The sequence below is a fragment of the Alligator mississippiensis genome, chromosome 7 (genome assembly GCF_030867095.1).
Source record: "Alligator mississippiensis isolate rAllMis1 chromosome 7, rAllMis1, whole genome shotgun sequence".
Classification (NCBI taxonomy): domain Eukaryota; kingdom Metazoa; phylum Chordata; order Crocodylia; family Alligatoridae; genus Alligator; species Alligator mississippiensis.
Genome location: NC_081830.1, coordinates 17,211,969 through 17,234,307, shown reverse-complemented (window position 1 = coordinate 17,234,307; position 22,339 = coordinate 17,211,969). Strand labels below are relative to the sequence as shown.

General features: G+C 53.5%; 2 protein-coding genes across 2 annotated transcripts; one reads left to right on the top strand and one right to left on the bottom strand.

Annotated features, from left to right (window-relative positions):
* The first annotated feature begins 1,609 nt into the window (after positions 1 to 1,609).
* On the top strand, positions 1,610 to 16,306 carry IKBKB (inhibitor of nuclear factor kappa B kinase subunit beta). The gene is made up of 21 exons (XM_019491067.2): positions 1,610 to 1,874; positions 2,262 to 2,356; positions 2,501 to 2,618; positions 3,309 to 3,378; positions 6,878 to 6,966; positions 7,873 to 7,962; positions 8,329 to 8,453; positions 9,089 to 9,196; positions 9,479 to 9,608; positions 9,844 to 10,038; positions 10,276 to 10,390; positions 10,840 to 10,963; positions 11,276 to 11,427; positions 11,542 to 11,603; positions 11,859 to 11,968; positions 12,210 to 12,259; positions 12,763 to 12,862; positions 13,097 to 13,244; positions 13,745 to 13,872; positions 14,683 to 14,773; positions 15,205 to 16,306. The coding sequence occupies exons 1-21, from the start codon at positions 1,770 to 1,772 to the stop codon at positions 15,271 to 15,273; spliced, it is 2,274 nt and encodes a 757-aa protein (XP_019346612.1). The 5' UTR covers positions 1,610 to 1,769; the 3' UTR covers positions 15,274 to 16,306.
* A 991-nt stretch (positions 16,307 to 17,297) lies between these two features.
* On the bottom strand, positions 17,298 to 22,334 carry DKK4 (dickkopf WNT signaling pathway inhibitor 4). Its single transcript, XM_014602014.3, has 4 exons — positions 21,611 to 22,334; positions 20,635 to 20,785; positions 19,448 to 19,594; positions 17,298 to 17,881 (listed from the first exon to the last, which is right to left on the bottom strand). Exons 1-4 carry the CDS (start codon positions 21,719 to 21,721, stop codon positions 17,631 to 17,633), a joined length of 660 nt encoding a protein of 219 aa, XP_014457500.1. The 5' UTR covers positions 21,722 to 22,334; the 3' UTR covers positions 17,298 to 17,630.
* Positions 22,335 to 22,339: the final 5 nt, after the last annotated feature.

The following is a 22,339-nucleotide window of genomic DNA, read 5'->3' as shown; positions in this document are numbered from 1 at the left end:
TGAGTCCTCTCTGACATTCCTTTTCCACCTGACCCTTCTTAGCCCTTGATTTCACATCCTATGGCAGGTCATCTCCTGTGTATAATCTCTGACCATAGAAGAAATGGGTCAAGAGGGGCCTGCCCTGCTTGGTGTACTGGTGTACTTGGAGCGCTTGTGAGCATCCTTTGTCCCAGAGCACTGAAGATGCTCAGCTGGTGGGCGCCGGCATCTGTGGATGTCATTAGTCCCTGAGCTCCCATGCGAGTACAGCAGCCACTTCCCCTTGTTGACCAGCCTCCTTGAACTTGAGGCTACCCTCTGCTCCGAGGTTCGGATCCTACCACCGCAGAGATGCTGCTTTCTTGGCAGTCATGCCTGGACATGTTACCAATATGACCCCAGTAATTGGCAGCTGGTGCCATCTGTGCTGGACCCCCCTCCAGACCAGTAGTTGGTAGTAGTAGAAACTTCTTTTGGAAACGTTTGACAATAGCTAATCCTTCCAGTAACCCAGTGATGTAAGTCAGCATTGCCTATGCTACCCATTACTATACCCGAACCTTTCCTAATTTCATAATCAGCCACCCCCTTTTGCATTCCTCTGGGTCCTCAAATGAATGGACACATCACATCCGATTTGCTCATCAAGGGGGAATTCCTCAGCTGGCATGACTGAGGTGCTATGCAGGTGTGGCAGACCCTGGCCCTAGCTATCTGCCTGGCTTCAGGTGGAGCTCACCTGGCCAGAAGACAGTGGAGGGGCACTGGCCTTCACAGGAGCGGGAGCTTAGCCTCCGCTGGTGGCCCAAGTGAGGTGGGCTCTTTGTCCCTGTGAAAGCTCATTTGAGAAGCTCTAAGTGCCTCCACTCTCCACTTCCCCTTTTTCTTGCTGCAGGGTGTGAACAAGACAAACAAGTGACGGAGCTAGCTGGAGGAAAAGAAACTGTGACTCAGGGCTGCGGCTCCCAGGCCTCCTAGGTCACCCCTGTGGAATGAGGCCCCGGATGGCCCCCAGGTAACCAGTCTCCGGGGCTAGGTTCAGTGAGAAGTGGCAGGGATGGGTGGCGGGAGGGGGAAGCGGGGGTAGACGAAGTCCAGGAGCAGGTGCTGGGTGGCTGCCGGGCAGGACCTGCCGCCCTCTGAGCGCCAGCGAGACCCAGGCCCTGTGCTGTAGCCCTGGGGGTTGGAAGGATGCCCAGGCAGGGCAGGCCTGCAGGAGCATAACGCTGCCCGTGGCCTGCCCTGTCCGGCTCCTGCTGTGCCGCAGGCAGCTCATGTCACTAGCTGCCTGGGGCCAGCGGGCTCCTGGGGCGAGCTGGCACCACACCCTGTGCCACGCTGCATCCTGCATGCCACCGCATCCTGCCTTGGCACCCCACCCTGCATGGCACCCCACCCAGTGGGCTGTGTGGCTCCGGGGTCCCTGGGTGCAGCAGGGCCTGCGCTGTCGTCAACCCACCGCCCCTGCCCTGCCCTGCCCGCAGCTGCTTCCCCCGGACCAGCGCCGCTCCCTGCAGGACACGTGGGCGCAGCGCGACCTCCGGCCCGCAGGGGGCGCTCGAGAGCCGAGCGCGCCTTCCTTCCCCGCGCTACGGCGCCTGCGTGGCCGGGCCCCGCCGTGACGTCAGAGCCAGGCACAGTGCGGAAGCGGCGCGCGAAGCGAATCCGACCCCGCAGACCGCGGCCCCCCCCCCCCTCCTGCCCGTCCCGCCCACGCGTGTCCGCGGCGCGAGTGCGGCCCCCGCTGAGCCGGCCTGGCTGGGCCGCCCTGTCCCGGCAGCGGCAGCATGAGCCGGCCGCCATCGCTGCAGACGCAGACGTGCGGCTCGTGGGAGATGAAGGAGCGGCTGGGCACGGGCGGCTTCGGCAACGTCATCCGCTGGCAGAACAAGGTGCGCCAACCCTCAGGACCTGGGTATCCCCCCCGGGGGCTCCCAGCATCACAAATGTCAGCGCGTTCATTAAACACGGGGTCCGATTCGCGTGGTAGTCCAGGAGCGTCCTAAAAAGTAGCGGCTGCGTGCGATTGCCTTCCTGGCATAAAGTCGGCGCGCCGCGACCTGTAACCGATGCGCGCAAGCGTCGTGTCGCGGGCACGCTGGAAACCTCCCACGATAGATTGGAGAGTTGGTAACCTTCGCCGCGCGGCGCCGGGCCCGTGCGAGCGCCGCTTGCCGAGCCGTGTCGCTCGAATGGCCCGGGCGGGCTCGGCGGCTGGCCCTGGCACGGCCGTGGCGCTCACCCGTTGTTGTTGCGCGCGTTTGCTTTGTGCCGCCCAGGACACGGGGGAGCAGATCGCCATCAAGCAATGCCGCCAGGAGCTGAGCCCGCGCAACCGGGAGCGGTGGTGCCTGGAGATACAGATCATGAAAAGGTCAGGGTCCTTGTCCCAGGGTGCACCTGCCTCCGCTGTGCAGCTGCTATTGCTCAGGCGTTTGCACGTGCACCCTGTCTAGGAGCAACCTGTGGTGAGTCGGTTCCTGCCATCACACACTTCTACCCTCTTGTCCTCCCCTAGGCTGAATCACGCCAACGTGGTTGCTGCCCGTGAGGTCCCCAAGGGGATGCAAAATCTGGCACTGAATGACCTTCCGCCTCTGGCCATGGAGTACTGCCAGGGGGGAGACCTCCGCAAGGTGGGGCCCCTGGCTGGATGGGCGGGATAGCCATCGAGCACTGCAGAAATGAAAGGCTTCCCTTGAGTTTTCATGCACTGTTGCCATCATGTCTTCCTGCACTCACCAGGACTGTGCCTGCTGCCACCTCCCCTGCCCTTGGCAGGCTTGGTCCTGCACGAGTTCTCATCCCCTTCCTTGGTCTGTAAACACTTCCCATTTCTACTGGGTAGGCAGTGTGGGTCAGCCTGCGGGGTGCCCACACGGGCGTGTGCAAGAGACAGACAACAGGATGTGAGCAGGGCCTAGAACGTCATGGAGCAGGTTGTGCCAGTGGGTGGGGTCCTGTGGGGAACTGATAAACCCCTCTCGGTCACAGGGCGGAAAAACACATAGGGCTGGATCAATCTTTTTTTTAATTTTTTTTTTTAATCTTTGTGAGCAGCCCCAGCACAGATTTTGCTCAGAGGATAGGGCCATGATTAGGGGACCTTGTCCTGAGCTGGTTGGGCCAAGTGTGTTCAGATATGGGGATGGGCCCTGGAGGGGTTGCTGGCTGGAGGAGCTGGCAGAGAAGGGAAAGGGTAGGTCTGGAGCACGTCTGAGTTGATCATTCTGCAAAGGTCCCGACCCTACAGAAGCTCCTGCTTGCAAGTAGCATGTGTAGGCTGGGTGCGGCAGATTTGTGATATGTTGCCTTGCTCCCTCCAGTACCTGAACCAGCTGGAGAACTGCTGCGGCCTGCGGGAGGAAGCCATCCTGACGCTGCTCTCAGACATTGGTAAGGGGCCACGTGGCCTGTGACAATCCCTGTGTGGGAAGGCAGGCATTTCTGTCCTGCTAGCCCTCTCCACCTGAGGGAAGTAGAGCTGTGACCCTGGATGTTCCCATTCATAGATGTTAGGGTCGGAAGGGACCTCAATAGATCATCGACTCCGACCCCTGGCATAGGCAGGAAAGAGTGCTGGGTTCAGATGACCCCAGGCAGATGCCTATCTAACCTCCTCTTGAAGACCCCCAGGGTAGGGGAGAGCACCACCTCCCTTGGGAGCCTGTTCCAGATTTTGGCCACTCGAACTGTGAAGAAGTTCCTCCTAATGTCCAGTCTAAATCTGCTCTCTGCTAGCTTGTGGCCATTATTTCTTGTAACCCCCCCAGGGGCATCTTGGTGAGCAGAGCCTCACTGATGCCCTTCTGTGCCCCCAGGATGAATGGATGGGCAGCCACAGGTCGCCTCTCAACCTTGTCTTGTGGAGCCTGAAGAGGTCCAGGTGTCCCAGTCTCTCTTCATAGGGCTTGTCCTGCAAGCCCTTAACCATATGAGTGGCCCTTCTCTGGACCCTCTCCAGGTGATCCACATCCCTCTCGAAGCGCGGCGCCCAAACCTGGACGCGGTACTCCGACTGTGGTCTAACCAGTGCCCGATAGAGGGGAAGTATCACCTCCTTGGTTCTGTTTGTCATGCATCTGCTGATGCACGATAAAGTGCAGTTAGCTTTGCTGATGACTTCGTCACACTGACGACTCACGTTCATCTTGGAGTCCGCTAGGACTCTGAGATCCCTTTCTGCTTCTTCCGTGCTACCGAGCAGGTCATTTCCTAGGCAGTAGGTGTGCTGGACATTTTTCCTTTCTAGGTGCAGCATTTTGCATTTCTCCTTGTTAAATTGCATTTTGTTGTTTTCTGCCCATTTGTCCAACCTGTCCAGGTCTGCTTGTAGTTGTTCCCTGCCCTCCGGTGTGTCCGCTTCTCCCCACAGTTTTGTGACATCCGCAGACTTGGACAGAGTACACTTCACTCCCTTGTCCAAGTTGCTGATGAAGACATTGAAGAGTATCGGTCCAAGGACCGAGCCCTGTGGGACCCCACTGCCCACGTCCTTCCAGGTCGATACCGACCCGTCCACCGCTGCTCTCTGGGTACAACCCTCTAGCCAGTTTGCCACCCACCGGACTGTGTAATCATCCAAGTCACAGCCTCTTAATTTGTTCACCAGTATGGGGGGAGATACCTTATCGAAGGCCTTCCTGAAGTCTTAAGTAGACAATGTGAACCCCTACTCCTGCATCCAAGTGTTTTGTAACTTGGTCATAAAAAGAGACTAGATTAGTCAGGCATAACCTACCTGCTACGAACCTGTGCTGGTTTCCCCTCAGCATAATTTTTCCTGCTGGGCTCTCACATACATGAGCCTTAATACTCTTTTCAAAGACTGTTCCAAGGATGGAGGTAAGACTGACTGGCCTATAGTTGCCCGGGTCCTCCTTCCTCCCCTTCTTGAAAATGGGGACCACATTGGCCCTTTTCCAGTCCTCTGGGACTTGGCCCGTGCGCCACGAACGTTCAAATATTCCCACCAGTGGCTCTGCAATGATGTCGGCCAGTGCCTTCAGCACCCTCGGATGGAGCTCATCTGGGCCTGCCGACTTAAAGGCATCCAGTTCTTCTAAGTGACTCTGCACCATCTCAGGGTCTACGCATGGAAGTCTGGTGCCTTGCTGCTGCCTCTCTACAACCCCAGTGAGAGACTTGTTGCGCCTTGATAGCCTTTCCCACCTTCCTGCCTTGGTTTGCTGGCGCTCCCCAGAAGGGAAGCAGCCTCTGACTCTGCTCTCACTCCTCTGCTGTCAGGCGTGTTTCCTCTCCCGGTGAGAACTCGCTTGCAGGATTTCCGGGTGCCAGGAAGGATGTCACAGCGCTGGGCGAGGTCCATTTTGCACCACCTAGATTCCTCAGAGCTGGGCTTGGCCCCTGACCTCCCAGTGTTTGCTAGGCTGATACTTTCTTGTATTATTACCATGGCTCTTGGGCCTCTGCTGTATGGGAATGCAGGTGGACACTGCAGGGCTCACTGTGCATTGTGTGCTTTAAACTGTCCCCATTCCCCAAACTTGCTGCTGTGCCTCGCATGGCTCCTGGTAGTGAACTAATGTGGGAAGAACAATCTTGTCTCTGGGGCTTCCTGAGGCTGGGCTCATGGAGAGGACACTGGCATAAAGTGAACCACGTGTCGCTCCTGTGTGGGGTAGGGGAAGGCAGGTGCTGTGGGCTTCAGGGGAAGATATTTAGAAACCACCTGTTTAGGTGGGTGTGAATTGGGCAGGTGAAGGGTCTGTGCCATTGGCCCCCTTGGCTGCTGCTGAGCAGAGTCTTGGGTCCTGGCTAGATGCAGCCCATGCTCCTGGTGCAGCTTGTCTTAGGGGCCCATCCAGCGCTGTAGGATTTGGTCATGTCCCAAGGTTAATTAGTGTTGAAATAATTAACACTGTCCCTTCAAAGAGGTATTTTTAGAGGCTCCCCTGATGCCAGGCAGGGCTGTCAGGCCATGGAGGAGGCCGGAACGCCGGGTTTCCCTTGGGGTCCCATGACGCAGCACTACCTCAGGCGGGTGTGGAGGGAGTGGGAAGTGAGTCCCTCTGGCTCAGGGTGTGTCAGTGCTGGGAAGCGCAGCTGCTGGCTTCAGGAGCACAGTTGGCTAGTTCCGGAGCCATGGGGAAGGTGTGGCCGTATCTTGTAACTGGGGGGAGCTGCCAAGGGCCCAGCCTGGATGAGCATGCACAGTGCAGCTTTGGGTCCAGTTTCCCTTCCCACGAGCCTTGTTTACATGAGAATAGTGGGGGGCATCTCTGCTCCCCTGTGGCGGCTCCTCACGTGGTAGAACATGATGTTGGTTCCGATAGCTAGAGTTCAACAGCCCTTGGCCGCTGCTGCTCCCAGGTGGCAGTGAGCAGGGGCAGTGTGGAGATGATTCTGTTGCCACTGCCCATCTCAGTGTGGAGATGTTCCCCGGTAGGTGCTTTGCAGCCGGGACCAGCCAAAGCTGCTGTAAGGTGACAGATGATATCAAGTAAGCTCTTGTGTATAGCAGCTGCTGGAAGTGCAGAGGGGGCTGAGAAATGCTGACCATAGCAGCCTGGCCTCTTCTAGCATCTCTGCCTTGGTGCTGCTGTTCCTGCCTGTTGCATGGGAGCTGCACCCAGCATCTGCCTTTACAGATGGCACCCTGGAGGGGCCAGAGTTCAGGGTGTGAAAGGAGTCTGCAGGGAATTTGCATACAAGCAATAGCATTGTCCTGTCTGCAAAGCAGACTGGCCCCTGATTCTCCAGGAGCAGCTTGTTGCAAGTAACCTATAGGCTGAACCCTCTCAGTGCCCTGGCCCCTGTGCCTTGCTTTCCGTGTTCCTTCCCCTCTCTGCAGTGGCCCACTGCTGGGCTTCTGCTGGGGCTGTAAGTGATACTGAGTACCAGCTGGTGTCCCCTCTCTCTCTCTCTCTCTCAGCCTCTGCTCTCAGGTACCTGCATGAGAACAGGATCATCCACAGAGACTTGAAACCAGAGAACATTGTGCTGCAGCAAGGAGAGCAAAGGGTAAGCCAGGAGCCTTTTGTGCACGAGGAGCATGTATATGAGTGGTTGGGAGTGCATGTGCATGCACATGCATGCATGAAGGAGACAGACTGGGAGTGGAAGCTGCAGCAGCGATGCTTGTGGAAATGACCCCACAACCCAACCCAGGAGAGCAGCTGGATAAGCTTCAGTGGCTGTCAGAGCCCTGTGTGGGGACTGGGTGTGATGGCATTCTTGGGTTGCAGTCTGAGCTTGACCCAGACTTGTCTCTGCTCTCATGTCTGACTGTCATGCCAGAGGTATTTCCATAGAGCAGCCCAGCTTTGCAGGCTGTTGTACTGCACTGATGCACTTGTCCAGCCTGAATGCATTGGCCTGGCTTGTCCTTGCTCAGGCAGGATGTCATAGGGGATCTCTGACACCCTGCACCAGGCAGGCAGCGTTGAGCCGCCAGTGTATTCCCCATATCTGAGCTGCTTGGGGCAGTGGGGTGGCAGTGTGGGAGCGCTCATCTTGGTGGTGCTTGTGGATCCCCCTGCTCGAGGGCTGGGGCAGCCTAGTGCCAGAAGAGACGACCAGAGATGTGTCTCTCTTCTCCCAGTGGGTGGATTCATATCTCCCTGGCCCAGTGAGCAGATTCCTCTTGTAAAAGGGTTGGAGTGAACCAGCTCTCCTCAGTTTCTCTCTGTTCACATTGGTGGCAATAGCAGCATCTTCAGTTCCTGGCACCTGCTTGCATTGAGCTTGAGGAGCTTCTTTGTTCTCGTGATCCAGCAAGAGCCTGCTGCTTCTGGCCTCCTTCCCCTCTTTATCTCGCACCATCTCGACATCTGTAGGCATTGATCTTCTCTGCTTTTTGCTGTATCGGGTGCTCCTGCTGAAGGACAGCATGTCCTCACCCTCCTTGTTGCTCTGTGTCCTTCTCAGTTAATACACAAGATCATTGACCTGGGCTATGCCAAGGAGTTGGACCAGGGCAGCCTGTGCACATCCTTTGTTGGGACACTGCAGTACCTGGTAAGGAGTGGATTTAGCCATCTTGGTCTCTAGGCAGAACAACAGGCCGGAGCCAGGAGTGTATGCTGGTTTGGGGGAATGGCAGCTGCATGGTGGGGAGTGTATGCTGGTTGCGACAAGCAAGCCAGCTGCATGCTGTCCTCTTAATGCTTGGATGTACACGTGGTTGTGAGCTGCAGCTTGCTGTGGGGACACTGAGAGTGGTAGTAGCTCTGGGGTGTGTGCAGCGAGGTGGAACACTGTGCACTGATGTGCTGTGCAAGTGGGGGTCTCTCTCAGGGATGGGGGTAGGCAAGGCTCTGGGAAGAGAGGGGAGAAGGGAAGAGAGGAGAGGGTCTTTGCTTCCAGTTTGTGTTGGCCATGTAGGCTCCGGAGCTTCTGGAGCAGCAGAAGTACACAGTGACAGTGGACTACTGGAGCTTTGGCACGCTGACCTTTGAGTGCATCACAGGTTTCCGGCCATTTCTGCCCACTTGGCAACCTGTGCAGTGGTGAGTGACTGGGGGAGCCTGTACCAATCGGGGGGGGGTGTTGGCAACAAGTGTTCGCAGCAGGATTCCCCTAGGGCCTCCTTCTCTGGCAGGGGGTTTGGCCTGCCTGGGATGGAATGGGCTGAGTGCTTTTTGTGTTGCTGGCCAGGAAGCCAGGGCTGCCACCAGTCCTTTAGCACTGAGGCCTTTCAGTGACCTGTTTTGGAGGCAGAGAGGATGTGGTGCTACTGGCCTGTGCCCTTGCACCTTTCCTCTTCCAGGCGGTGGGGGGGCCCTGTGTGTTGCCAGGTGCCCTACAAAGATAGTGGTTGCTCTGGAAGTCACTGCCCTTCTCCCTCCGGACTCCTCAGTAGGGAGCTGTTGGGAGTACGGCACTCCCTGGGAGTTGTCTCTGAGGAGGCCTGGTTATATCAGAGCCAGTATGACTGACTTCCTGGGCAGGCAGAACAAACCCAAGCACCATCTGGTACAGCTTCTGGGTGGGGGTTGCAGGGCAGCATATGGATGAGTGAGGGATAGGGAGGGCCCCCTCTGGCTACAGTGCTGTGAGCAGCTGGCTGGAGATGGTGCTGGGAGGTCAGGCTGGGGCCCTGTGGGAAGATTGATTCATCGCAGCCCCTGTTTGCATCCTCCAGGCATACGAAGGTGCAGCAGAAGAGCGAATCAGACATTGTCGTGTATGAGGACTTGGTTGGAGAAGTGAAGTTTTCCAGCAGCTTGCCCTACCCAAACAACCTGAACAGGTGAGGAGTAACCAGTGCTCACCCTGGGGTCATGGACACAGGAGCTGGCTGGGGTCGGAGTGTCTGCTCCTTGCTCAGCTGTTCCAAGGCAGAGTGCCAGAGGCATGTGGAGGGCAAGAGCAGGAATGGGCCTGTCAGTTGCTGCAGACAGTTACCTGTGCCCATGCTGCAGAGCCAAGTTCTGGGAAAGGGCTGACTGTTCTTTCCTGGAGAAGGCATCTGAGATAGTGATGGGAAATGTGGCTCCTCCTTCCAACTCCTCTGCCTGTGCTTACCCTACAGCATCCTGGCTGGGCACCTGGAGAAATGGCTGCAGCTCATGCTGATGTGGCAGCCCCGGCAAAGAGGCACACATCCTGTCTACGGGACCAATGGCTGCTTCAGGGCCTTGGATGACATCCTGAACCTGAAGGTGAGTATTAGGGATGGGATCCCCATGCAGCCAATAGCTGGCCTGTGGGAAGGAGGCTGGAAAGGGCATCCAGGAGCCTAGTGCAGGGCCTGGCACCAGCTTGGCACTGGTAAGAAGCCTGAGGGGCTGCTTGAACTTGCGGTTCATATCTGTCCCTGGGACTCACACCCTGGCCCCTCTGTTTGCTGGGTTCGGAGGCTGGGCTGCTCTGCACTGCTTACGGCTTCCCTTGCAGCTGGTACATATCCTAAACATGGTGACGGGCACCGTGCACACATACCCAGTGATGGCGGAGGAGACTGTGCCAAGCCTGAAGGCCCGGATCCAGGCAGACACCGGCATCCCCCAGCAGGACCAGGAGCTGCTGCAGGAGGCTGGGGTCGCACTGTCCACTCAGAAGCTGACTGTGCCAGGTGTGGCTGACAGCAAGGTGAGCCCCACAGCATGACACCGCAACCAGTAGCCTCCACTCAGGTCCCTGCTGCGCTTCCTCCCACCCTTCTTTTTGTCTGACTCTTGATTCGGTGGGGTGAGCAATCTGTCCTAGTTTCCTACCTGCACCATAAGTGTTGGGAAGCTGGCAGCTTTGTACCCATGGCCAATCAAAGGCCAGGACCTGTCAGTGGTGCTGCTGGTGGAGAGCTTAGCTGTCCTCCTGTGTCCATAGGTGAATGAAGCTGCAACTGTGGACTCTGACCTCCTGTTCCTGTTTGACAACCGGAAAGTTGCGTATGAAGCTCAGATCTCCCAGCGGCCGCATCCGGAGAGCGTGGACTGCATCCGTAATGGCATCCTCTAGGCTGGGGAATTCATACAGAGGGTGGCTGGCTGTGGGGACTGCAATGCAGAGCTCAGGGCAGCTGGTCCACTCGGCCCTTGGAGCTGTCCGTGGTGGCAGCTCTCAGCACTCATGCCTGATGTGCGGTTTAAGAGAAAGCAGAGAAGATCCTGAACAGCCTAGTTGGCCTCGTGACCTGCAGCTGTAGTGAGGGTCCGTGGTCATGGTGTGCTGCACCTAGACCATTGTGGGGCAGCATGCGCTGCTCCTTGCTCTTGTGTTCATCCCAACATGGGGCAGGACCTCCCCTAAGAGTGGGGCTGGGTATGTGAGCAGGACAGCCCTGCACTGGCTTTGGCAAACAGAGCCAGTCCTGAGTGCTGCAGGGCTCAAAGGTTTGGCCACGCTTGGCCAGGGGCTGCCCTATGCTGATGCCTCACTCTCTCCCTCCAGTCCAGGACCCAAAGAGGAATCTCTCCTTCTTCCAGCTGCGGAAGGTGTGGGGCCAGGTCTGGCACACGATCCGGATGCTGAAGGAGGACTGTAACCGGCTCCAGCAAGGGCAGCGAGCAGCCATGTATGGTGGGGTCCACTCTGGGATGCCTGGCACTGCCCTGGCTTCTTGGCTATGGGGAGTGGGCAGGAAAAGGCATTTGCATGCTGGGCAGGGGTGAGACTTGGGGAGCGGGGGAGTCGTTTGCTGCTACTGAAGTGCTCTTGTTGTGGCCTCCTGCCTAGCTGCTGTTGTGCTGTTGGCTGCATTCAGCCAGGTCAGTTGGTGGGGCAGGTGTGCTGGGGCTCATGATGGGTGGATGGAGGGTGCTGGGTACAGAGCTGGGCCAGGTAGGAGCAGCTCCAAGCAGGACTTTCTTTTCACTGTCTTCCCCAGGCGGAACCTGCTGCGGCACAACAGCACCCTCTCCAAAATGAAGAACTCCATGGCCTCCTTGTCCCAGCAGCTGAAAGCCAAGCTGGATTTTTTCCAAACCAGCATCCGGATTGACCTCGAGAAGTATAGCGAGCAAATTGAATTTGGCATCAGTGAGTGCTGCCCTGGCCAGCCAGTAACTGACCTTCCACTAGCTTGGCTGCAGCTGTGTCTGGTTCCTGTGGGAAACACACAGCAACTGACTCACATCTCCATTTGCCTTGCAGCCTCTGAGAAGCTGCTGCTTGCCTGGCGGGAGATGGAGCAGGCTGTCAAGCTCTGCGGGCGGGTATGTATCCACGTTCAGGGTTAGTTGCTGGCTGGGAAGAGGCAGCTCGGGGGGTTCTCGGAGGCACCCAGCCCTGTACTTGGCCTGCTTTGCATTGGTTTGCCCATGCTGCTGGCTTGTAGATGCTATGCTTGTTTCTAAAGGGGAAGGGGATGGAGGAGCTGAGGGAGTGGGGGGCTAAAACTGATGGATAAAATGTGATGTGTTGGCAGCCTTCGGGCTGAGCTGCTGCTGCTAATGGCTGCCCTCCCACAGGAAGAGGACGTGGAGCAGCTGGTGAAGAGGATGATGGCATTGCAGACCGACATTGTGGACCTGCAGAGGAGCCCGCTGGGCTGGAAGCAGGGGGGCACGTTGGAGGACTTGTAGGTGGCACCGCCTTGAGCAGGGGAGTTTGTTGCAACTCTGGGGCAGCTTGGTTCCTTCCTGAATGCAGGACATTGGAGCCTCCCCATCCCAGAGTCACAGGGAGCGTCCTGGTGGCTGCCCTGAGGTGCAGCCATAGGCCTTTGTCCATGCATGGCTGCTTGCGGGGAGGCGTGAGGGATCTGGCAAGGATTTGGAAGGGGCTGATGACAGTTCAGCTCTTGCATCTCTGCTTTATAGGGAAGAACAAGCCAGGGAGCTTTACCGGAAGCTGCGGGAGAAGCCGAGAGGTAATGGCCCCTTTGGCTGCACCCCCTAGCCTGAGAGCAGCAAACCAAGCTGGGAATCCTACTCTGGTCTGGGTCCACTGCCTCTTGCAAGGGCCTGAGGGCTCTTCTTTGTCAGTTCTAGCCCATAGCTTCTTGGGGAGTTGTGATGGCATTTCAAAGCCAGACCCCAGCCTTGCCTTGTCCCCAGCTGCTCCCAGCAGCTGAACTCCTTTCAGAGTCCAGTCCAGCTTTGCCTTGGACTCTGGCTCAGGACAATGACATACATTTAAGCAGGGCATTTGGCCCACATTTTTGGCTAGTCGGGCACGTGTTGTCCCCCACAAGCTGGGCTGGCTAATGTCTGCCCTGTGTGGCCCCATATCTAGGGGCTGTGTGCCTAAAGCTTGGGGTCCAGGAGAAGGAAAGGTGCTTTGGGAACAGACTATAACTGGCTGTGTCCCCATGTGCCTTGTGAGGCTCCTGTGCCCTGTGCTGAGCTTCTGATTCTTGTTTTTCTTCCCCAGACCAGAGGACCAGTGGCGACAGCCAGGAGATTGTGCGGCTGCTCCTGCAGGCAATCCAGACCTTTGAGAAGAAGGTCCGGCTCATTTATTCCCAACTCAGGTGACTTTCAGAACGCCGGCTTCATGTAGAGACCAGGCCTGGCTGGGCAGCTCTGGCTGTAGCTCTGCATACGAGGAGGGGCAGGGGGGCAGTTAAGAGTTGCATGTTGCCAGTGAGCAGTCAGACAGCAGTTGCTGATCTGAGCTGCAGTGCATGTAGTCCACGGAAGTTTCTCCCTCTGCATCTGAGCCTGCTACAGCCACTTACATGTCACCTGCTTGTTACTCTTTATAGCAAGACTGTTGTCTGCAAGCAGAAGGCCCTGGAGCTGTTCCCTCGTGTGGAGGAGGTGATGAGTCTGATGAATGAGGATGAGAACACTGTTGTCAGGCTGCAGGAGAAGCGGCAGAAGGAACTGTGGAACCTGCTGAAAATAGCCTGTGTGAGTGAAGCGCAGGTTTGCGTGGGACTGCCTGTGTGGGCCCTCTGGCTGCTCAGCTAAACTGGCTTCTTTCAGAGCCCTGTGAAAAGCCTCTGCTGCTCCTCCAGGCTTCTGCACCTGACTTACAGCCCCTTTGAGTGCTCCCCAGGAGGCGAGTTTTTCATCTTCGTAGCAGGGGCTTCCTTCAGCCATGTTTGCTCTTAGGGCAGGTGCATGGCTGCACAGAGTGAGGCTTTCCTTTTGTTGTCATTTGCTATAGGAACAACACACCGAACACATCTTGCATGGCCCTGAGCTCAGACCTCTTTCCAATGGTGGTGGTGGGGGGGGCAAGGCCACCAGATGTCTGTATTACCATCTCCCCTTGGGTCAAACTTAGCTTAGAAATTTGGGGGTGAGGACTGGGGCAAACACAGACCCTTCTCCTGCCTTTGGCAAGTGCCTGCTGATGGAAACAGGCTTGTGTAGGAATGAACCTGCTTTGTCCTTTTTCACTGTAGAGCAAGGTGCGCGGCCCTGTCAGCAGTAACCCTGAGAGCATGAATGCCTCACGACTTAGTAACCCAGGTCAGCTGCTGTCGCACATCCCTGCTGTAACCTACAACCTGCCAGAAGCAATCAAGAAAAGGTACCGTGAATGAGGACTAGGGAGTTGTAAGCCACATCCATGGGCATTTGACAGGGAGAGGGGTCAGTCCAGCTGCTTCCCATCTGAACAGTATAATCCTCTGTTCTTTTCATGGGTACACAGGTGACTAGTGTAGCTGAGGGGAAAAAAACCTTCTCATTTCTTCTGCAGCTCCTCAGTCTCGCACAGCAACAAGGATGGTGGGGGTGGGTTAGAGGTCAGAGGGGCAGACGAGCAGAACTGCATCTGAAGTAACACAGTGAAACTGGAGAACTGGGCTGTCCATAAAGCTATGCTGTAAAGAGGCAGTGGGAAGTTGTAAGCCCAGCCAAACCCATTGAGCATGCTAGGACAATGTTATCGAGTACTGCAGCTGGATGGCTGCCTGGCCTTGGTACTGAGTCATTCTCTTGAAAATAAAGGAGAAAAATGGACTGGGTGCAGTCTTAACTTTAGAAGATCAGACCCGGTCTGGGGGTGCGCCCTCCTCCAGGTTACCTTACCATGCACGTCGCTGCCGTCCACAGAGGAATGCTGCATGCTGCTTTTACTACATTTCACAGGCCACTCAGTAACTCCCAGGACCAAAGGGCAGGAATAGGGTTTGTTCTCTTGTCGCTAGCTGCCTTGTTCTCAGCTATCTTTTGGTCACACGGCAAACCTTTGCCATCCCAGTTAGACCCAGTCACTGCTGTGTAGCAGGCTGCCGTTGAGACACCCAGCCACCCATGAGCTGAGCTAGACACCACGTAGCACAGGGAACAGACATGTCCACTCAGTTGTGGATGTAACTCCTCTTGTCTGTTGTAGCGAGGAGCTGCTGATGGAATCACAGGATCTCTGCAGCCAGTTAGAGATCATGATGAATGACACGATGAAGGATCAGGACCAGAGCTTCATGGTAAGAGTTTCCATCTTTTTAAACTTCCTTTTGGGTGGTGACAGGAGGAGAGAGATTGCAAGCTAAAGATGCTGGCCAGTTGTACGTGGGCATGCAATGCGCGTTCATGTGGCGGAGGAGAGGCACGTCCTTGGCCGAATGGAGCATGTGTGCCTGTGTGGGGTGGGAGGGGGACCAGCAAATGGCTTCCCCGAGATCAGCGAAGAAGTGTATACATAGAGGGCTGAGGATACTACCCTCTTTAAACAGAACAAAATAACACTTCTTTGTCCTGGGACTTTTTTAGTTACTGTCTGACTCGTAGGGCAACCATCATGGTGAACTTCTGGAAGAGAGGGAATTAATACTTTCTTCTGGACCAAAGTGACAGAACAAAATTCAGCTTTATGGGTGGCACATTTTATTAACGAGTGTGTTTGCTGCTTTCTTAGTCTCTGGATTGGAGCTGGTTGCAGCTTCACGTGGAAGAAAGAAATAGTCCAGAACAAACCCAAATGTAAAGTCACTTTGGTGCTGGTTGAAGACAAAGAATCTCCTGGCAAAGAATGTATTAAGCGCGACAGGCTGCTGCGATGGAAAGGAAGGCCCCAGCGCCTCTCCATGTGCCACCTGGTGGTTAGTTAAGGCATGTGCTCTGTCTTTTAAAATAGCTTTTACTGAAAACTCTTTATTTCTGTACGTTTTGCTTTTTCCACAAATGCGCAGAGGTATGGGGGGGAGGGCCTTAGGAAGAAGGACTGTAGCTATCTCATAATGCACAGTGGATGAGGCTGCTTTTATTGTCTGATATTGTTTGTCTTCCCTTACAATCCCCAAGCCAGGTGCTCAGGGCATTTCTTTCCCACCAAGCTGCCTTGCTTCTGCGTATTTGCTGGAAATCATCCTTCCCTGCCCCTATGCCAAATGGTGTATATCAGTAGTCACCAACCAGTGGATCTCGATCCACCGGTAGATCTTGGAGCCTCTTGGAGTAGATCTGAGGCTGGGGCGGTGGGGGCTGAGTGCCTGCGTACACGTACGCACATGCCCCAGCCCAGAAGGTCAGTCCGTGGGGGAGGGAAGGAGCGGAGGCTAGATCGAGGCCCCCTGCAGTGTGGGACAGTGTCGCAGGAGCAGGGGTAAGTGGGGCCCCAGCCAGGTGGGACTTACCTGCTGGGGAGGCATGACCCAATACATTTTTCTCCCTTTGCCTCCCCACAGATGTACCTGCTGGGTGGGCAGGGGGTGTGGTGGTGCAGGGTAGATCTTGGGTTGCTTTTAAATGCCAAAAGTGATCTCCTACTTAAAAAGGTTGGAAACCACTGGTGTATATAGTCCACTGTATACAAATCATCTTTCACAGTCATTGGTAAGCCTGCCTTTTGTAAATGACTGACCCCACTGATTCTGCCTATCATGCTGATTTGCACTTTTTCTCAAGTGTAACATCTGTACTTAGCTAGTACTTGTTTCCTGTATGGGAACGAAATACATGAAATATGTAAACTTTTGGTTTGCTCTATTTGATATCTTCAATAAAACTTCTAAAGGAAACAGCCTGGTTTGCACGTGCAGTTGTGTGAGCTGAGTGTGGACACTGCCTTCTCGTCATTGTGAAGTGAGGCTATATCTAATTGCATTGCCTGGTACAGTTAAGAGAGAGAGAGAGAGAGGCATTAAGTGCCCTTCCTCAGGGCTGTAGACAGGCTGAGCTAAATTCAAGTTACAGCAATTGTTTTAGCATAACCTGAATACATTAATGAATTTGACCCTATGAAGGGGGCATGAATGGTTATCAAGCAGAGCAGGGAGAAGTTAATGGGAGATGCAATCAGGGGCCTAAAATGTGGTGTAACAAAAAAATGTGTTAAGTTCATGAGGTTTTTTCTTTTCATGTCCAGTGTAGTGAAGTTGGGAGTTTCTGCTCCCAGTCTGCCTGCTAAGACTTGTGTAGCTTTCCTTTGAGCATCACGAGCGAGGGCCAGCATAGAGCTGTGGTTTTGTGGCACATGCTCTCCCATCGGTGATTAGCCGTTTTTGTCCTTTTGTTTTTTTAAGTAAAAAAAGATAAAGTCAGGACTTCGTTTGAACTCCCTCTCAGTAGTAGATGTAATCGTTGGGCATCTGGGGAGGGTGGCAGGGAATGACATCTCTACATTGACTCTTGTGGTCCTGTTTTTGTCAACAGCCCTGGCACTGTGCTTGAATTGCAGCTCTTGCATGTTATGTATTAGGTGGTAAGTTTGGCTCCTTTGAGAGAACTGAGCTGTTCTGTTAAGAAACCAAAGAGTTGGAAATTGGTTGGGATAAGGAAGGTCTCTGCTACAGAGAACCCCTCCCTACAGGGACTGTAGAGATGAGGACCTTAGATCAGCCTCATGCTTGCTTTGGGTAGGCCTTTTGTGCTCCATGTTGTAGGACAGCAACACTGATCCCTAGAGCAGCCAGTAAGCACCTGGCCTCCACCTCGAGCTCCAGGCCAAGTTGTGTTCTTGGTTCAGTGACTGAATGGGGGGTGGGGAAAGCTTCAGGAAAATGTTTAGTGTCTGGGTGAACATGATGTTTTTATTTCCTTACCTTGGCACCTGGAGTCAGATGCTGGAACAGAAACTTTACCAAAGGACTTCCCCACTCCGCCCAAAATGTCCCTGGGCTCTAGGTCAGCCCACCAGGGTTTAGTGGTGGGTATGGCAGGACCCTCAGGGCATAGAAACGGAGGAGGAGAGAACAGGGTGCCCACCTCTTAAAAGTGAATGTTCTAAGTGTTTGTCTGCGGAAGTTTAGGGATGATTTTACAGAATAGTGCACAAGTTGCTCTGGAGTTAGAGGGTGAGTCCCTCCTCCTCTCTCCTCTGGCTTTGAGCATTTTAATGGTAATTTAGCTTTTCTGGCAAACACTTAAGCGTGATCGTTGGGGAATCCCAGCGAGCAGCACACGGCAAGTCAGGCCAGGGCTACAGTCGCAGCGCTGGAAGATTTCTGGCCCTTGAGCAACATCTTTGTGTCCCCGTCGAGAGCAGACCTGCCCCTCGTGGAGAACTGGCTTGCAGATCTTGGTCCAGAAATGGCGAGCGCAGCAAAGCCCTGTGGTGCAGTCTGATGTCCGGAGGCAGCTGTCTCCCTCTTGACCTGCACAAAATGTATCAACTCACCCTATACTTTTGCTCCTTCAAACACCATTTCTTGCTCACAGATCCCTCCCACCCACTCTTCCTTGTGAGAAAACACAGCCCCACCATTGGGGACCCATTGCCGCCTCCTCCTCCCACCCCAATTCTGGCTGTTTCCTAATTCCCTTTAGCTCTTTTGCCCTGTTCAAATGCTCTCAATTGACAGCAAAACTTTGGGGCTCACTGCAGCTTCCTGACAGGGTGTGGCTTGACTGCCTGTTCCTCAGGCAAAGAAGCTAAAGGAGACCTTAAACTGAGGTGTGACTTGCTCTAGGCCAGAGTCCTGATCTGTTCAGTTGTAGAACACCCCCACCCCCATCTCCTACACAGCCCTTGCTCTGATCCAGCTGCTTAGAAACCTGGAAGTGGGTTATTGGTTAAACTTCTAAGTACAAGCTGCCTGCTGGACACTTGGAACACAAGTGATATTTTCCTAACACAAAGATCTTTGTGCTGTTTCAACTGCCTGTCCTCTAGCATCACCACCCTGAAAGTCATCTTTATCTTCTCAGCAAGAAATTTAAGAGTCAGTGCCCTGCGTACAAAAGTTTACTGAGCGATAATCACAGCCAGGACTGCTGCTGCTGTTGCATTAATCTACAGGTTGTATACAGCCCTCCTTCCCCCTCTCCCCACTGTGGACATAACCCATCTTCTACCCTGGAAGTTTTTCACTAGTATAAGCTCATTTGTAGCTTACTCTTTAAATGCAAGCTCATTTGGATGGGGCTAGTCTTCCTCTCTCTGTCCTGATCTGAGCAAACATTTAGGCACGCACGTAAACATTTGCAGCTTTAGTCCTTTGTCTGTATGGTGATTAGCACAATGGGCCCCTGTGCTATCTGTGACTTAAGCACTATGCTAGTAAAAATAATGGAGTAGTAATAGTTCCTTCAAGCTTGCTGAATAACTGAGCTTTTGAAGCCTTAAACTCTTGAAACCCCTGCCACTGCTTTTCCTGTATTGCGATGGGTTAATTATATAAATTGCAGTATCCCTTGGTTAGTGTTAAAGGAACATTGCACACTTAGCTTTTTAGTTATGAATAACAAACTTATTTCCTATTACATAAGCATAATCAATCTGCTTGCCATTGTACATGATGCAAAATGTGAGGTCCCATGCTCACGAAGAGAGAAACAAATTGAACGTGTTTTATTTCTGAGCAAGTACATATATCAGTGTTTTTTTCTGGATGTTCTACTAACCAAACCCCAGTTCTTCCCCTCTTTGTAAGATGTTGACTGAATTATCTTAGGTGCTATTTTAATCTCAGTGGAGGAAACTATGTAGCTTTCTCCAGTGCGGCTCTCTCCAATGTATAGTTTTAAGGATTGCTGGAATCTGTCTGTTCACATTTCTTATGCAAACGAAGTAAAGTACAAACACTCTTTCCTAATGGGAGATTCCAGGCATCTCCACAGACTTTTACTTTTCTCTCTTCCCCTCCCCATCCTGCCATTTTGGTATACTTTATTCCTCTGCTGGAATATGATTTCCCCTCTTCTTCTTCAGCCCACATTACCTTTGCTATGTTGAGAGGTGACATTTACTTTCTTGGAAGAGTTTTCTTGGCTCTGATGCTGGGTTGTCCACTCCAGCTCAGAACCATCCTGCTCATCAGTCCTCCTTCCCTCCGTTCGGTTAACTTCTTCAGCCCGGCTGCAAATGTCTAGTGCAAAAAGGAGAAGGCTACAATTATGGATATCTATGGAGAGCGCTGGAATGCTGATACTGCTGTTTGGAGGGACCTTTCATAGCTGCATAGAGCTTTAAGGCTGGAAAACCCCCCAAACTTTCTTAGCAGCCAGTCTCACTTTTTTGCATAAAACACAGGCCACAGACCCTCTCTGTTAATATCGACATTAAGACCACAGATTCTGTTTAAGTTACAGCTTGTCTTTGAAAAGACATCCAGTCTGTACTCAAACACTTCAGGTGATGATGAAGAATCCAGCAGACCCCTGGGTAAGTGAGCCTAACTTGAATTAAAGTTAAAAGGTATCAATCTGATTTCTAGTCTGAATTTCAGCTGCCAACCATTAGAAGCTTTGTGTTAAATTAAAGAAGCTTCCCTTAGAAATAGTGGTAGACTGATCACTGCATCTCTTAACCTTTATCTCTTGGAAACTCTGCACAGATTATAACTGTAAGACTTTTATTCCCCACATCTTAATTCATTCTTGTAGCTTTCTTTTTAGTCAAAGTATTTCCTTATTGCTATACGGTGTAAATATGTTGCATTTCTTTCTAAATACAGAGCGACTTATAAAATGCTTTTTCCTTCGCTGTATCAGTATTTTCACTGTATTCTTAGCTAGCCTCTTGTGCCTCTTGTTAAAATTTAATTTCTTCCTGCTATAAGAAGATAAGTCTTCTGATAAGTCCCCTGAACATGCTGGCTATAGATCTGCCTCAGTTAGCTATGCTTCGTAACAAGGGCTTTGTTCTTATTACTATCAGCTTTGCTGTTCTTAATGCATTCAGCTGTGTATACAACACTGCAGTTTGTTTTGAAAAAGCTCCTAGTCTGCTGCATGACTCAGTTAAGAAAACTGCTTTGTAAAGAAAGGCCATAGGGATTAGATTCAACATTATCAAAAAGTAAATCTCTCAAAACCTCACCATCACTTCTGCAGTGTGCATGGTCCTTCCTGTTCTACTTTCACTATCCCTTTTAAGTACCAGGAATACATGAGTGTGAGAGCTTACCATTTAGACAAATAGACCCTGGGCAGCACATAGCACTGCGCTGGCATCTTCTCCGTAACCCAAGGCAGGTAGAGCAGAAAGGCATGCCATCCTGAGGAGTGAGACAGAATTTGCTTGCATTGCAGTCTTTGTCTGTCATGCATGGTGAGCTCTACAGAGAGAGAGGGAGGGAGGGAGAATGCTTATTTTCTTCAGAGGGAAAAACTCATGTTTATCAGCACCAGTAATAAAATGCTCTGCTGCTTGTACAGAAAGAGACTTGAGCCTCCTGTGCGTGTTAATGCAGAAATAAGACTTGCTAGTGTTCTGGCTCTGGCTCAGCATGTCTGGTGAAAAGGGCTGCAGCTGCATTCTTCATTAGGCCTTGTGCAGTGCTGGCTCTCAGCAAGTAGCAGTTCTTTCATAGTATTAGCATTATTATTTTAAAAGTAGCAGTCCTTCTACATTTCCTACTGCCCACAAGGGGCGGTGTTCATAGCACATGGCAATCTGGTAAGTGCCCTGATGCTACAGAGCAGGTCATTTTCTGAACTGAAAACAGGACTTGAGCCTCCTTTGCTTGCAGTCCTGGGCTCAGACCCTTAATGTAGTGCTCCGGGAAGGAGCTCATCAGCTCAGACAGGCTGCTGCCACCACTTGGCTTGTGTATATATAAGGAGTCTGTTTCCCCATGTCTTTTGAGAAGAGCCATGCACCCCCAGTCTCAGAATTTTCTCCACTTAGAAATCCCCGCGTCCAGCTGGATGTGCTCTAACGACAGCTGAATCTTGTCTGCTTAAGCTAGAGATGCAGCTGCACGTATTGCACAAGTCGGTCCGTTAGTATCGCAAAAGTAAGTCTATCCTCTTGCTTAATGTTTCTCTGCTCTGTGCCTGGCCCTGATCCAAACGGCCCTCCCCTCCTCTGGTTACAGCCTGAGAAACCAGCCAGATTCACGGCCCTCCCCACCAAATTAATTCAGCCCCTGGGCGCTCACCGTCTTGGGGCCGTGCACTTCTGCAGCGCTCTTGATGGTGTTGGAGTCCAGGACCAGGGCTACCAGCGGGGAACAGATGCAGCTGAGTGCCAGCAGCCAGACTGCGTCCATCCTTCAGACAGGCAAACCTGTGCCCAAGGGGTGCTGCAGCTCTGGCTGTTAGTTAAGTGGTGCTGGAGCGTTGAAGCCGAGCGAGGCAGTCTTTGCAAGAGACTGACCGTGAGAGAGAGACTTGCGGAGCCGTGGACAGGACTGCGGGGCTATTTATACCTAAGCTCGCTCTCCTTCCCATCGCCGCCTCCCGCTCTCACCTTGTTTCCTTTCTCTTCAGCCCACACAAGCTTCAGCAAAGCTCTTCAAATCTGTTGGATCAACACTTCAAAACAAGGCTTCAAGAGCTGGAGCAAGCAGGTAGGGCACCGGCTGAGCCCTCCTAATTACGGCCTATCCAGGAGTTCAAAGGGCTGAGAGAGAGGCAGGATGTGGTGCGCTCCCCGGCTAATCGCCTGCACTTCCGCCCTTCCCTTTGCCAAGCGCTTTGCGCTAAGCTCCGCGCGCTCCTTGTTCTCCGCGAGCCTGACTCATGGTGGCCGCGGGGCTGAGGCTGAGGCTGCGGCGGGAAGGGAAGGAAGCGCGTCGCTTTGCTCCGGCTTGCAGCCGCACGTGCTTCTGTCCGCGCGAACCGCCAGGGGGCGCCCGCACGTGCCGCGGGCGGACGGGCTGGAGGCG